A 17149-nucleotide genomic window follows, 5' to 3' on the forward strand; every position below is an offset into this window, starting at 1 on the left:
ATTCACACTTGAAAGCTCTTCACACCTGACAGCTTTTCTAAGAACACAGACTAACCAGCTAGTCACTCATAACAATTATTCATAGGATGCACTGAAGCTGAAATTATTTGCATTAAATCTCTTTAATATTTTACAATGCTAATGTTTTTTACAGTTATTATTGGACACCACTAAATGATTTTTATTTGTCATATTGTATTTGGCGGATGTTTTATATATTATATTCAAGTTATACAAATCGAACCCATGACCTTTGCATTCCTAATGCAATCCTCAACCAATTGAGCCACATTGATTGGCAAAATGAAAAATAATAATTTTACTCTAATTATTCACTCACTTACCCACTCAATTAAACTTGTTTGAAGAGGAAATACATCTGGCTTAGTTCCTTTTCAAACACAAGTAAATAAATATTGCTCACCGTATGTAGGAAAAGAGGCTTTGTTACCGTTCGTGCAGCCTTTTTGTCCTGAGAACCATTAACTGTCCCACATTTTCACTAAAATGACCAAACTGCCTTATTATCCTCTTGAATTCATCAGATTGACTGACACTTTGAAATTGGCCGGTACTTTGGCTCCGAAAGCCGGTGGCTTCTTGCAAAACGGCGTACGATAACAATAACAAAAGACATAGTTGAAGCAATCTGGCGCTCATTGGAGTTAATCGTTCACCTCTGAGGGGTTTCAAAATTTTTCAGGTTGTGTGATGGGTTTACTTTATTCTCGTTTGCTTTTGTGATTTTTAAAAGCTTTGTTTTGGGGGTAAACAGCCGTCCTGTAGCGAATAACAGAGTGGAAGTTTGTAGATCAGCTGAGTACAGCATTGTGCTTGCAACGCAAAGGTCATGGGTTCAATCCCAGCAAAAACAGTGAAAAAAGAAAATATATAGATGCATGTCGCTTTACGTTGCTGAATGGAATGTAAATAAAGCTTTGTGTTAGGTATTCTGACATTTCAAGCATTTCCTGTATTTGTTGAGTTTCCTACATCTGTGTTGGCCCTGCTGTGTATATTTGTGTATGTGCATCTGTGTGTGTTTCTTGCATGTGTGCCGAAGACTTTGCGGTCTGTTTACCATGTTTATTTGCAAGCCAGACTCTCGACAGCGCCGGGTTTCTCTCAACTCATAGTGCTACTACAGGAACAGGAAGAGGGCACGTCTCACACCTAAAACCAATGCACACTATAAGAGTTTATTTACTTTACTAACTGTACAGTTTCACATTAACTGTCTACACACAACACACATATGTGATGTTCCAGGTAATGCTACACTGCCAGAAAAAGGTCAAAATATGGTACCAAGCTGTCACTAGGGAAGTACCCTTTAAAGGGGCCATGTCACAATAATTTTTTAAGATGTCAGATAAATCTGTGGTGTCCCCCGAGCACAAATATGAAGTTTTAGCTCAAAATATCATATAGATAACGTATTATAGCATGTTAAAATTGCCACTTAGTAGGTATGAGCAAAAATGTGGCATTTTGGGTGTGTCATTTAAAATGCAAATGAGCTGATGAAATTCAAACACTGATCGCAATGATGATGGTTTGTTGCAATTCAAACTCAATTGTGCTGTTATTATTTTCTATCTCTCTTTCTCTCACCACTAAATGGCTGTGCCATGATTGGATAGTGCAGATTAAGGGGCGGTATTATTATAATAAGATCCCCTTATGACATCAAAAGGAGAGACAAATTTCAATGACCTAATTTTTCACGTGCTTATAGAGAATGGTTTACCAAAACTAAGTTACTGGGTTGACCTTTTTACATTTTCTAAGTTGATAGAAGCACTGGGAACCCAATTATAGCACTAAAACATGGAAAAAGTCAGATTTTCATGCCATGGCCCCTTTAAAAGGTCCTGTACCATTTAGGTACAGATATGTATATATTTGGTACTAATATGTACCTCTGAGGCACTAATATGCACTCTTTGGTACCAATATGCACATTTGAGGTACTAATATTAACTCTTTAGTTGCAATGGTGTACATTTTGAAAGGATAACAGCTGGTGCCATGTTTTGATTGTTTTTTCTGACAGTAGCAGGTGGTTTTGTGATTGATTTTGGTCAAATATAGTCTGATATATATGTTTTTTTATCTTTACCAGAGTGAATCTGAGCTGGATGAGGAATGTGGAGGAAGTCTGGGACCCACTGCTGTGGCTGTGAGCATCAGTAATTCATGCAAACATGAACAAAACCACACAAACTATTTAAAAGTGAAATGTCATATAAGAATAACACACATAATACATACTAAAATACAGTTAAAGGTGCAATGTGTACATTCTAGGAGGATCTGATGACAGAAATGCAATATAAAATACATAACTATGTTTTAGTGGTGTATAAAGACCATACATAATGAACTGTTTTTATGTTTTTATTACCTTTCAATCAGCCGTTTTTATCTACATACACCATGGGTCCCCTTATATGAAAGTCGCCATTTTGCACCGCCATGTTTCTCTTTTAGTCCTAAACAGAAAAAATTGCTCTATAAAGCAAGCACGTCACTGGTGTCTCAGACGACGACATGTTTGTCCTGTGACGGCTTTTCTTGTGTGTTTTTTTTATTGAGGGGTGAGCGCTGGACTGAGCCTTTAGTTGCAGTTCACAACCTCACCACTAGATGCTGCTGAAATCTACACACTGCACCTTTAAAATGTTGCATTAAATAGTATGCACTCTTAAAAATACATGTGCTAAAATGACATAGGTGAACCATTTTTGGTTGTATCTGTAGGACCTTTCTGTTTCACAAAATTTTCTTTGCAGTGGAAAAAGGTTGTTATACTATATAAAGATAAAGATATGACAGAAATGTTTCTTTTAAATGGATAGTTTTCCCAAAAATGAAAATACATCCTCGTGTTGTTCTAAACCTGGATGAGTTTCTTTTTTCTGTTGAATGCAAATAAGATATTTTGATTAATGATGGCCACACAGTTGACAGTGCCCATTGACTTTCATAGTTGGATAAACAAATACTATGGAAGTCAAAATGTATCGTCAGCTATGTGCCTTTTATCAAAAATTATTATTTTTTTGTTAATCAGAATAAAGAAACTCATACAGGTTTACAACAACATGGGGATGAGATGATGATTTTTGGGGAACTGTCCCTTTAAGAACTGTTAACTGAATGGTTCTTTGACAACCAAAAATGTATTTCTGTGACATGTGAACCATAATTTTAAGCGTGTATAAGGGTATAAATTAAATGAAATGAATTAAAATGACTGAATAATTATACAAAAACAATTCTTATACTCCCATGTTGTTTTTCTAAATTATAAAAAAATTTAAATTTGATGTTTTATGGACCTGAGCTGGAAACCAATTGAATAAATGTAATCTATTAATAAAATACTTGTTCTTCAGTTTTCTATGTGTAATATGTCTAAAATAGTTGACTTTCTTGGTTATCGTATCTTAGCTGGATCCTATTGAAAAGGAGTGGATCTTCTCAGCAGCGAGTGGCCGACTGTCTCACCTCACACAGCTCTTGAAACAAGACACTTCACTGGCCAATAAAAAGGTGAGAAGACTTTATTTCCTCATCAGTTTGTGCTCACTTGAAGCATCCTGTGCATGAATCCATCTCTCATATTGCATTTTTAATATTTTCTTTTATTTGTTTTTTTCACATGTTTACAAATCAGGATTTTACATCGGTAAGTTAGCAACTATTGCCACCTTTCATAAAATTACAGAATCAGTTTTGCTTTTTTCCCTGCTCTACTGGGATGGTAAAACTTTGCACAAAAGTCATGGGTTTTAACCCCACACTCTCAGAAAAAAACTTACAAGAAAGTACAAATGTTGTCACTCGGGCAGTACCTTTTTAAAAAGTACACTTTCATACCTTAACTCTTTCCACGCCAGTGTTTTTTGATTTAACAAAAGCTTAATGCCTTCCAGATCCAATGTTCTTCTTAAAATATATAAACCTACAATATATCAAATGAAAGAACATGAAAGACCCTTTGCTTTCAAAAAAAAAAGTTTCATCCTACCTGCATGAGTTTTCTTTTATCATCTCTCAAATATGGGTTTCTTCAATAACACCAAATTTTGAGCAAAAATCTGATAAAATAAAATTTTTGTGAAGGACTTTTGATACTTCCGGGTTTTTTAAGTTGGCAGGGAAGCCTTTTCTCTTAATTGACAAGTTAACTCGTCAATGGCGGGGAAAGAGTTAAAGGTGCATACTGGTACCTCAAAGGAACCAAAATGGTACATATCATGACCTTCTTAAAAGGTACCATCCCAGTGACTGAACTTGTACCTTTTTTCTGAAAGTGCAGGGGACACTGATCAAATCTATACATATATGCATACATGTAAATGACAGACTGAATAATTTGTTGAATAATCCTTGTGATTATGCTTTAGATAAATGCATAAACGTAAGGGGTTAGATGTAGACGTGTAGATGTAGCAATGATTTATATAGTTAGTAGCATGTCTTCTGTTAAACCATGACAATAAGCTGTTAGCAGATTTTAAAGGTGCAGTGTGTACATTTTAGCGGCATCTAGTGGTGAGGTTGCGAATCGCACCCAACGGCTTAGTCCACTGCTAACCCCTCGCTTTTGAAACACATAGAGAAGCTACGGTAGCCGCCACACACTGCACCTTTAAGCAGAAAAAGAAATTGCATATATTTTAGTAAAATATCTAAAGTGGCTACACGTCTCACGGCAATTCGTGTTATTGTCACGAAATATTATAATAATATTATATTTCTATAGATAGTTTTTGTGTCTGTGGCACGACTTTCTTTATCGTGTCATTTTATTTATTTTTTCCTCATCGTTTTTTTTTCCTGTTTTTAAATCATTGTCGCTTGGGGTTTGGGTTAGATTCGGGGTTATGATGTAATTTTATGCTTTGGTTTCTACATGTTTTTCTTCCGCTTTTCCCGCTCTGCGACAATGGTAAAAAAATAGGAAAAACTATGAAAAAACTAAATATGGGATGACAAGATGAAGAAGGTCATGCTTTTTGTGGAAATTTGTGCTGGGTGACACGAAAAAGACGTTCGTGCTTCAGTGGCGCGAAAAATAGCACGAATACATTAATCAAGTGTTTTGTGACTGTAGCACGGATTTCCATGAGATTGGGTTGAAAGTGAACTATCGAAATAAAGTGTTGCCATTTATTGTCATTTTGTGTTCATATGACTGTTCAGTAATAAGTTTCATTTCTCTTTTTCTCTCTCCTGACTTTGACAATGACTTCCACAAGGGGGTGAGTTGAATCTCTTTTCTGTGTAGCGTTCAGAGCGTCAAATGTGAATCTTCTCCACTTTGTTTGAGAGTCTTGTAAGGGTCGTCCATGACACTGCACATTAAAAGCATTAGAGATCTGGACCACTGAGCTTCTCGCGACTCTCCACAGTTCCCAGTCTAAACCCAGGTGCAGAAGCCCCAATCATGCATTTCAAAGGCTTATTTTCAGTGGGATTATGAAAGATAGCTTTTTAGCTCTTCTGCCCCCCAAAACAAGCACAAATCCTTTTATTTGCCCCCCTGTGCGCTTAAGAGCTTTGAGCTGGTGTTTGTGGTCCCTGCTCTCACACTGTCCTGTATTGGACCACCTTCTAAGAACCTCTAAGCTCTTTGCCTTCCATGCGCAGACAAGATACAACAGCGACCATTGAAGTGCAGGGAAGATTAGGGGTCACCTCAAAGACTTCAACCACTTAAAGATAATCTGAAAGTAATAGAGCAGCCTGGGATTAATTGGAGAACAATCACGGCCGTGTCCCCAGGAAGGTGGTAAGTCTGACCCCCAGGTGGCTTTGATGCCCCCCTTCACGAACCGGGAAACCATGCCAAGCAGTGAAGTCACTTTGGGCAGACCGGCACCATCCTCCGGACCGGTTGCACTTTCCGAGGTTTTCGGACCCCTCCGTCCGGCTTCCCAGGCTTTTCGCCTTTAAGCTGATGAGGACGCTCATTTTGGGTGTCTTAGATGTATCTGGATCTTTTCTGCTTCATCTATTGTTCAAGTCTTAAGTTTAAGTAGTTAAGCTTCGCCTTTAGCCTCTCCTTAGTAACTAAAGTTACACATCACCCCGAGCCGTAACCCGACACGACGCGCATTATCTCTGTTTTGCTTTCACACGTTGGAAGTCCTTTGGGGAAAATTCCAATTGAACCTCTCGTGGTGAATCCCGTAAATAAACAGCGGCAATCTCTCAGATGCAACGTAAACATTCCTACCGTTGAGCTCAAACAGAGCTGCTCGGTTTCTGTCCGCCGACACGTGGAGAGAGGAGATAAGCGTAAAAAAAAAGAGACCTGTGCGCCAGGTGTGTTTTTTCCCAGCATGCAACACAAGTAGTGCCTTTCCTAAAATAATTTATAATTGTATCGACCTAAAATTAATTTTAGCAACGTGTTAGCAAAAAATATAGACGCTTTGGATAAAAGGTTGTATTCGCTAACATAAGTCAATGCACAATGAACGTACATGAACAAAGATGCATAAATGCTATATATATATATATTAGCTAATGCTAACAAATTCAATTGCATTTTAAAAAGTGTTACATTATTATTTTTAAAGCAATGCAAACATTAACTTAATATGTGATGGTTACAATCTGCTTGTTGAAGTGTAAGATATATGGTGTTTAATAAGCATCTTCTCTTCTCCATGTCTTGACAACGTTTCCTCTCTTGATGTGCTGGACGTCACTTCCTCCCTCACACAGTTTGTAAGTACATCATTTGTCCATTGCTCTTATTTAAAAGATACGATGAATATGTGTGCCACACACCTCCTTTGCGCCCCATACTGGCAGTCACAAAGGTGCTATTTGGTTAGTGAAAGTTAAGGGTTCCCTACCAGGCCGAGACAGGAATCTGAGTAACAAGGGTAGGAGATGTCACATCCTGTTGAACGTCGTCCGTCACGCCGAACCTCCATGAGACCTGTCGGCCTGTCAGTCAAACGTGTACGCCGGCCAATCCATCTCAGAGTTGTGACAGTCAAAACAATAGATGGGCTGATAGGGGAACCAGACTTCATCTGTCACAATCTGTCCCACGGGCAGGACTGATAACACCTACAGGAGACACACGACCCTCCCTTTAGTACAGAAGACATAATATGCCTAATACTTTCAGAAATGAATGCATGTTAGCGTAGCTTAACTGTTAGAGCACTGCGTTAGCTTTGCAAAGATCATGGGTTTGATCCCTAGGGAAAACACATCATCATAAAATCATTTTATAGATGCATAAGATTTAAATACAGGCTGAGCTAAACGGTGGGTTATTTTGGGTCAAAAAGAGACAAACTCAGCCGTTGGGTTAAATTAACACAGAATTGACCCAACAATGGGTTAAACAATCCACCTAACTTTGTGTTTGAAAATAACCCAGTGTTTTTTGTTTTTAGACTTTGATAAATACTTATATGGGCAGTTTCCCAGAAAGGGCTTATCCTAGTCCCAGACTAAAGTGCCTGTTTGAGCTGATATAATTTAAAAACACCTTGTCCTGACTGATTTTAATATAAATCGGTGACATTGTTTTGTCTTAAGATGCACACCTGTAGGATTTTTTGTAAGTTATGTTTGTAAAAACGTCTTAAATGACCTAATATAAATAAGGCCTAGTCCTGGATTAACTTAAACCCTGTCTGGGAAACCACCCCGTAGTATATTAAACCGTATACATAAAAAATTGTTGTCAAACAAGTCATGGCAGACATTTATTTTTTGTTCGTCACACTAGCTGCATTTCCATTAAAGATTCGTGCAAAACTTTAGCATTATTTTCAAAATGTCGACAAAACTATTGCGAAATAACTAAACCGTAATTTTTTGCGATAAGTCATTCCAAAAACCATGGGCGACAGTTGTGTCGGACTTCATACGGCACTGCACAGATTGACGCAGATGATATTAAAATCCCAAATCGCTGTACTTTGAAGCGCTTGGCTCTTGTGACGCCACATGAAGACGAGCACAGCTCTCCACAGTCCTCCAATCAAACATCCCATGCCATATTTAAAGAATGATTATGTGATTTTTCGAATTGTCTGAAAAACCACCTCCCTGTGCGTAAAAACCTTTTTTTGCGATATATGGGAGTTTATAAGAAATTGCAGTGTTTCCGTTGGGCACATTTTCAATTCGAGTGTTGGGGAAAGTTACTTTTAAAAGTAATGCATTACAATATTAAGTTACTCCCCAAAAAAGTAACTAATTGCGAACTTTTCATGGAAGGTAATGCTTACGTAACTTTTTATTTACTTTTGTGTTACTTTTTCTTGGCTGAGGCTTGATCTCTTTCAGGTCTTGCAGGTGTTTTTATGACTGAAAAGTTCTGCATTCAGAAATTGCATTTACATAATGTCGAGCTCTTGCCTGCCATCTTAGTTTCTGACTCAAACTGTTCCCACACAGGCGTGTACGCATAGAATGCATAATGTGACTACGTTTAGTTTAATTCGGTACATCATTTTTTAAAATTGAATTAATTAAACTAAAAAAGTAACTTGCATTACTTTTTTGAAAAAGTAACTCAAATATTAATGTGTACATTTAAAAAGTAATGCGTTACTTTACTCGTTACTTCAGAAAAGTTATATTATTACGTAATGCATGTTACTTGTAATGCATTACCCCAACACTGTCTATTCTCTATTGAATTTGTGCAATTTGAAGGGTAATTGAAACGCAGCGATTGCTAATAAGGTTAAGTCTAGAGCATTGCATTGTGGGATACATTATGCAATACAGTGCAAGCACTTATTTGAGCAAATATAGCAGGTCATCTACGTAGTTTGTGAACTGTCAAATTTGCATACTGCAGAAATGTTTTATTTGTGTCGTATTTTAAACAGCCTGCATCTTATTTGTGTTACTGGTCTGGTTTTCTGTAAAGCAGGTTTGAAACAATATGTTAAGTGAAAACGCTCTACAAAACTAAGGGGAATTTAATTGTTGCAGAGCTTTATGTGATGGTAGCAATAGGTGCCGCTCAAGCACCCACCGAAATGGCTGTGCACCCGTGGAAAAATGTCAGATACGCTCAAATAATTTGAATCAAAAACGCTTTTGAAATTCGGGAGCCTCTCTGATTGGTGGATCTTGCGAGTTGTAATATCTACAATGCGTTGATGAATAAGCTAAATAAGGGGCGCATCACATTTCATGTATAAAACCGCAGCTTTCCACCTTCTTTCCAAATCGCTTAGGTGCTCCTGTGGCGTCTGCCGTTGCTTAGCAACATAAGCTTTGTATTGCACCGCGTACCCACCGGCGGAAAAAGAATTCAGCGCTTATTATGGTAGCAAATAGGTATCAAGACCATTATGCAGTCCCTTCAGAAAAACACATTTATGTGATCGCATGATTTAACGCATAATCAGCCAAAGTCCGCATATTTATGCGGGGGATGCAATTTATTTTAAATACGCTGCGGGGCTTGCATGATTTCATCTTAGAAGAAAGTTGAAAAATTATGAAGTGAAGCGATTATGTGACATGAACATCAGTTTTTGCAAGTTCTCGCAATTTCATTGCATAAAATTGCATAAATATCCCGCATATTCCATTGCATTTTTTAAGTAAACGTGGCGCAAGATCAAGGATTTTTGCCCGCAACAATCACAAAAAAACTCTGCGTTTTTCTGGAAGGACTAATAATATAATATAATTTATATATTATATTTAAATTATATAATTTAACCCCTTATCTGATGCGTTTTTCTGTAGCATTTTATCTGCTTTATTATATTACGGACCTAAATGCAAAACATGTTTTCCATATTTATTGATGTACACTCTTTCTGTTCTCGGAATTAGTTTTGAGAAATAATGAGCAGGAATTTATGCATCTGTATTGGATTGGATAATGTAAATCCAAGTGCTGTTTTTGGTTAACATTGTTTCTCTCCGTGCACCCAAGTGACCTTGATGACATCATCATTAATTTAGAGAGAAACGTCATTATGTTCTTATTAAAAAAAGTGTTTCTTTAGCTTACATGGAAGAGCATTGCATTGCAAAAGGTAATGGGTTTGATCCCAGGCCGTGAAAATGTATGCCTTGTAAATCGCTTTGGAATCATCTGCCACATGCATACATGTAAATGTACGATTACGATGACATATCTTCATCTGAATAACATGAACAATGAAACCAAGAATATTTATAACACAACAAACAATCATTTGTGCTTAAGAGCACCGAGCTTTCAGAAGTTCATCATCCGTGCAGGTGTGCGTATCTGAGTTTGTGTGTAATGTGGTGGCCTCTCCTCTTGACAGGGATTGTCTGCAATCTGATGCCTGGGTGGGTCCTTCATCATAGGTTCTTACCAACATCATCATTCTTGCACCCTGTGACAAGCCACTGCTCCCCCCGTAGTGGGCACACTGGTTTGTTGTTTTGTAATTAGACCGCTATTAGATGTCAGGAAACTGTCCCCAACACACCCTCTGTGCACAGCTGGGGCCCGCTGGCAGCCTATGAGAGGCCACGGTTCGATCCACCGCGTGGCGTTAGGGGGGTGGGGCTTCACCTGGTGTGAGAGAATGAACGTGTGGAATGTAAATGATGTATTACAAGATGAATCAGAAGCTCAACCTGGTCAAACAAGCTGGTTGAACGACTATATGAGGTTCCATTGGTTGGGCAGCCCAGTCAAGCCAATTTAAAGTATAGTGGCATTTAAAGAGCTGGGGTTGATTATGCATTTGTTATTAAGACATGAAATAAAAACAAAAAGGGAACCAAACGCTTAAAAAAATCTAAAATGTGTTTATATTTTTCAAGTAAACTTTGTTATTCAGATTTACCCAGATTAATTATTAATTTGCTATTTATTGATTTATTAAAATTATTACACTCTAAAAAGTGATGGGTTATTTTCAGCCCAGCGTTGGAAAAACACATACTTTTATGGAGTGTATTAATATTAATAGCATAATTATTTTAAATAATATTTTAAATTTCATTGCTGATATTTTTGCATAAAACTTTAGCTATGAAGAAAGTAACATTTGATACAATAAGGGCGCTTATTAATATTTTTTATGTATTTTAATATATTACATATTATTAATAATTATTAGCATTTTTTTGATGTAATACATTTATGTATTATGAATACTATTAATATAACTAATACTAATAACTTATACTACAAATATTATTACTAATATTATACTTTTTTATTATATTATTAATATTATTAACCTGAAGTATTTTTGTGTTAGTAGTTTAGTGCTTTATAATTGAATGTATATTAATGTATATTTCTATTTGTTGCACCTTTGTTTAACACATTTGTAATTATTTGTAAGGTAACAGAATTTTTTTCTGAACAAAGTATATTTAAATTAAATAATTAAATTTTATTCATTTCACTGCGGTTTTTAAGTCATAAGCAAACATAAGACTTTGTTTATACACTGTAAAAAAGCCACTGTTTGTGGCTTAGTAAATTTAACTAAATAAAATGAGTGAATTCTATTTAAAAAAATAATTATTGTTTTTTTAACCAAATTTGAATTTGTAAATTCTATATGAACACATTATTAAGTAAATTCAACTAAATTTTATCATGTAAAATTTGTAAGAAGGAAATTAACTTAATAATTTTGTGTTAAAACTACTTTCATTATTTAGTGGACTTGTATACTGTTATAAATAATACGCTGGATTTACATAAAAATATTAAATATAGTGCATCATTTCTAGCGGCCAGTTTTCACATGGAACTTTAAGCAATTGCTTAAAAAAGCTCACTTTAAGCTTAAATTGCTTACAATTGCATGTAAAACGTACTTACAAAATTGCAATTACTTAAACTCCTTAAAGGTGCAGTGTTTAATTTTTAGCAGCATCTAGTGGTGAGGTTGCAAATTGCAACCAACGGCTCAGTCTACTGCTCACCCCTCGCTTTTGAAAGACATAAGCTACGGTTGCCACCACCAGACAAACATTGTCGGAGACAACTTAGTAGAAAAATGTGTCCGTTAAGGGCTTCTGTAGAAAAATGGCGGCACAAAATGGCGACTTCCATGTAAGGGGACCATCTGTGTATGTAGATAAAAAGGTCTCGTTATAAGGTAAAAAGAAACACATAACAGTTTATTATGAAAGGTTTTTTACACCCCTAATAATATAGTTTTGTATATTATTTTGCATTTCTGTCAAGAGATCCTTCTAAAAAATTACACACTGTGTCTTTAAAATTCCATGTAAAACTTGACGCAAAATGACGCACTATATTTAATTTTTTTTAGTAAATCCAACATATTATTTTTTTCAGTGTAGATAGTTCATGTAAATCAGGTTTTAAATATTTGAAATATTTATAATGTAATGTAAGTGTTGTTAATAAAGTTATTACGAATTGTCACTTAATATATTTTACTCTAATAAGTTGAAAATGTCTCTTACAGACTGCCCTGCACTGGGCTGCAAAACACGGTAAAGCAGATATGACCACGGCATTGGTGGAAGCAGGAGCCGACATAAACACAAAAGCGGTAAGCACTTCACTTAATACATCATCATGACTCCATACCATAAATAATAGGTGATATACAGTAATATTATGAATGCATACATGACTAAACTCAATAAATTCACTAATCAAACATTTGATATTTTTGTGTCTTTCTGACAGCATGTAAGTATTGTACGCATCACCTCACATGGACTCTGGATATGTAAGCGTGCATGCATGGGTTAATGTTCCTCATGTTAATGTCGAGCTGTCAGAGAGTGTCTGTTTAAAAATCTGACAGCTCCTCTCCAAACCAGCTGTACAAATGAATCCAGAACGTATGTTCATAAATCAAACTCTGTCATGTTAACAGCTTCCCTTAAACAATGTCTTCATGTATTTCTAACAGCAGCCTCAGAGCAAAGCAATTTCACTCAATTACTAGCCAATTATGATTCTGCCATTAGTTTGTGTTGCTGTAACCTCACTTAACTTGCGCATTTTCTTTCTCCACCCCTTTTTCTTCTCTCTCTCTCTTTATCTCTCTTACTCTCTCTCATTCTCTTTGTGACATTATAGGGGGTGAGTGTTGAAATTAATTTTATTTAAACTACAACAAATACTAATATTGCAGTGCATAACAAATTTATTAAACTAATATTTACACTGCAAAAAATGATTTTCAAGAAAAAAAATCTTAAATTTCTTAAATTAATATGTTTTTTCTTGGTGAGAAAAACGACCCAAGAAAATAATTTAAGTGATTTTGTGCATAAAACAAGCAAAAAATAATGGGGTACGCAAATTTTTCTTGATTTTTTCTTGAATTTAGTGTTTAAGAAAAATGTTCAAGATTTTTTTGCCTGCCCCATTGGCAGATTTGTTTGCTTGTTTTATGCACAAAATCACTTAGGTTTGGTGTTTTTGGTTTGAGAACTGGACTTGTTTTCTTGGGTCGTTTTGCTCATCAAGAGAAAGCATCTTAATTTAAGAATTTTGAGATATTTTTACTGAAAACAAATACTAAGAATATTTTTTCTTGAAAATCATTTTTTTTGCAGTGCACTGCAAAAATTACTTTCTTACTTAGTATTTTTGTCTTGTTTTCAGTACAAATATGTAAAAATTCTTAAATCAAGATTACTTTTCTTTATTAGCAAAATTTCCCAAGAGAATAAGTCTACAATTTAAGTGAATGCGTGCTTAAAACAAGCAAAATTATCTGCCAATTGGGTGAGATTTTTTTCTTGAATTAAGGGGGCGTGCACACCAAAGCTTATTTATGCAACTTGTTTTAAGCACAGGTATATTTTTTCATTTAAAACTAGACTTATTTTCTTGGGTCATTTTGCTCATTAAGAGAAAGAGAAATTGTTAGATATTTGTACTAAAAACAAGACGAAAATACTAAAAAGAAAGTAATTTTTGCGGTGTGTCATAGTTGTCTTAAACTAACATTATTGGTGCTGACCAAAATCATTTGTTATGTTCTCTAATGGTTAATCCATTAGTTTATGTAAGCACTTTAGTATTTCTAATGCTAAAATATAATTATTGTTATCCAAGAATTGTCACATTTACTTTTTCACAAGGAAGGCAGAAAAAAATAGTAAAGCACTTTGTTTTTATTCAAATGCCCCCCAAAAAGTTGAATGTGCCACTTCAAATGTGGGTATAAAAATTCAAATTCAGCTTGACAGTCATCACTTCATTAAAAATGATGAAATATTGAGTCCACATTAAAACACTTTACAATGCTGCATGATTTTTGAGACAAATAGACAAATGCTCTTAAATTTGTTCAGAACTGTTTATGATAAACAGATGATCACACTGTAAAAAAATTCAACATTTTTGTCAAATCAACATATATTTTTATGTTAAACAATTTCAACTTGATTTTATAAGTTATGTCAACTTTTCACAGCCAAAACTTTAAATAGTAAGTTGAATTGACTTGAAAAACCAAGTTGTTTTAACTTCATGCTGCATATTTTTTACAGTGCACATTTAGAAAATGAGAATAAGATTTTGCATTATAGAAATGAGCTTATATCTTAATAGACATAAAATTCACATCTAATGATGAATTACATCATTCTTGTTTGTTATTTATACAGGGATACACACCTTTACATATAGCGGCACTACATGGGCATCGACATATAGTTGACCTGTTGGTCAAGAAATACGGAGCAATAACTATGCCACATTTGTACATAATATAAGCGCATTTGATTGAGTGACATTGCTTAAATTCATATTATTGAAATACACAGGAGCAAAGCTAAACCTGCGGGACTACAGCGGTCGCTTGCCATATTATTACCTCAAAAAATTGGAGACACAAATAGAAGACAATGAACTATGTAAGTCAAATAATTTTTATTTTTAGTGCATAAAACAGCAACATTAGGGCTTCAGCCTGTTTGTGATTTGGCAGATTCAGCTAGGTTTTTACACCAAACTATATGTTGTTGCTGTTGTGTTATTTTGCTGTGATTTGTATTTTCTTAAGGTGAGGCAGGTGAATGCCAAAGTCCTGCTCAGGCCTGCGAGCGCAGGAACAGAAAGATTTCATCCTTATTTCAATCCATGAAGAAGTGGGGTTCAGCGGAGGATCTCGCACCCATACAAGAGGAAAGAACCGTTCCCCATCAACTCATGCTCCCTGCGTTTAGGACCAGAAAGTTCTCACGGTAGAGCGCATGAGCTCCAAACGTCTGCAGATTGATCGTTTATAGATCAAATCACATGATACTTTATTCCTCTGGGCATATATATCTGCATTCACATTCCATAACATTTCGTTCACTTTAATGATTTTTACTGTATGATTAGCTTTTGTAGTTTATTATGCCTTATAACACGGGTCTGTTGAATGCTGTATTCTGATTGGCCGAGAAATGTTCCGTAGGTATGCATTAATTTCTGATAACCGCACACCTAACTTGTCAAATGTCTTAAAAAAAGGCACCAGAGCAATGTTTGTGGTAACCGTGGTATAAGAGGAATAATTGACTCCGGTCCTTTGAATTATTTGAAAATAATGCACACCCAAGGTGCAATGTGGCACGACGCGAATTTTCTTCTAATTCAATGGCCCGTCGTCAATTATTCCTTACATAACGGATTGTTACATGTCAAGTGTACAAACTTATATTTATCTTTGATCTGTATCATTAAAATGGATAAAATGTTTACAAAACCTAAAAAAAAGTCTTTTAAAACAACGCACATAATTTTTTTCAAGCAAGTAGAAACATTTTGGACCCTTGACCACAAAACCAGTCATAAGTCGCACGGGTATATTTGTAGCAATAGCCAACAATACATGGTATGGGTCAAAATTATAGATTTTTTTAATGCCAAAAATATTAGGATATTAAGCAAAGATCTTGCTCCATGAAAATATTTTGTGATTTTCCTACCGTAAATATATTTTAAAAAAATCTATTTATCCTTAGTAATATGTGTAGCTAAGGACTTCATTTGGACAACTTTAGAGGCGATTTTCTCAATATTTCGATTTTTTTGCACCCTCACACTGCAAGAAATGATTTTCAAGAACAAAGTTTCTTAGTATTTTTGTCTTGTTTTCAGTAAAAATATCTAAAAATTCTCAAATTAAGATTGCTTTTTCATTTTCTTTTTTTTTTTGCACAAAACAAGCAAAAAAATCTTGAACATTTTGAACATTTTTCTTAAACACTAAATTCAAGAAAAATTCAAGAAAAATTTGCTTACCCTATTGGCAGATTTATTTATTTTTTTGCTTGTTTTATGCACAGAATCACTTACATTTGATAAGTTGTTTTGCTCATCAAGAAAAAGCATCTTAATTTAAAAACTTTTAGATATTTTTACTGAAAAATACTAATAATTTTTTCTTGAAAATCATTTTTTGCAGTGCAGATTACAGATTTTCAAATACTGTAGTTGCAATCTGCAAATATTGTCATATCTTAACAAATCATACATCAATAGAAAGCTTATTTATTATAATAAAAATTGACCCTTATGACTGGTTTTGTGGTCCAGGGTCACATTTTTGTTTTATATTTTACTCTTAAGAAATGCTGGGTTGTTTGTTTCGACCCATGGTATGGACAAACCCAACCATTTTTACCATACAGCTTTAATTTGCCTCATGTTACCATTTTAAACCATAACTGAATTCAGAAAGCGATTTACACCAAATACCACAGTGTCAGAAAAAGTTCATAGTACTTCAAAGGGGCATATTGGTACCAAAGAGTGCCTATTAGTACATCAAAAGCACATATTATTAACAAATGTATACATCTCTGTACCTAAATGGTTCATGTCAGGACCTTTTTAAAGTGTACTGCCCCAGTGACAGCTTGGGACTATTTTTTGCTATTTTTTTCCAATTTTTCTGTTCACCTATGGTTTATATCCATACAGATAATAAATATTAATAAAATAAACAACACCTTGCAATCCAATCAAATATCTATGAATAAAAATAAAACATGCCTTATAATATTTCCTATTTGGAAATACATTACTTTAGGGAAGTTAAATGAATGCTGTTTATTTAATTTTTGCCTTTATTTTCTATAGATGTGATTTAGGGCATATTTGTCTTGTATTTCAATGTTTAAATAAATTATAAACAAATAA

General features: G+C 34.9%; 1 protein-coding gene across 1 annotated transcript in view; it reads left to right on the forward strand.

Annotated features, from left to right (window-relative positions):
• The window catches only part of LOC129430961 (uncharacterized), a 33197-nt gene extending 16048 nt beyond the window's left edge, over nucleotides 1–17149 (forward strand). Inside the window, 8 exon segments of the mRNA XM_073874831.1 lie at nucleotides 2126–2182; nucleotides 3457–3558; nucleotides 7593–7613; nucleotides 12456–12542; nucleotides 12683–12743; nucleotides 14552–14717; nucleotides 14774–14871; nucleotides 15021–17149. Coding sequence (XP_073730932.1) covers nucleotides 2126–2182; nucleotides 3457–3558; nucleotides 7593–7613; nucleotides 12456–12542; nucleotides 12683–12743; nucleotides 14552–14717; nucleotides 14774–14871; nucleotides 15021–15205 — 777 coding nt within the window. The 3' untranslated portion in view covers nucleotides 15206–17149.

This window comes from Misgurnus anguillicaudatus, chromosome 13 (genome assembly GCF_027580225.2).
Source record: "Misgurnus anguillicaudatus chromosome 13, ASM2758022v2, whole genome shotgun sequence".
In the NCBI taxonomy this organism is placed as follows: Eukaryota; Metazoa; Chordata; class Actinopteri; order Cypriniformes; family Cobitidae; genus Misgurnus; species Misgurnus anguillicaudatus.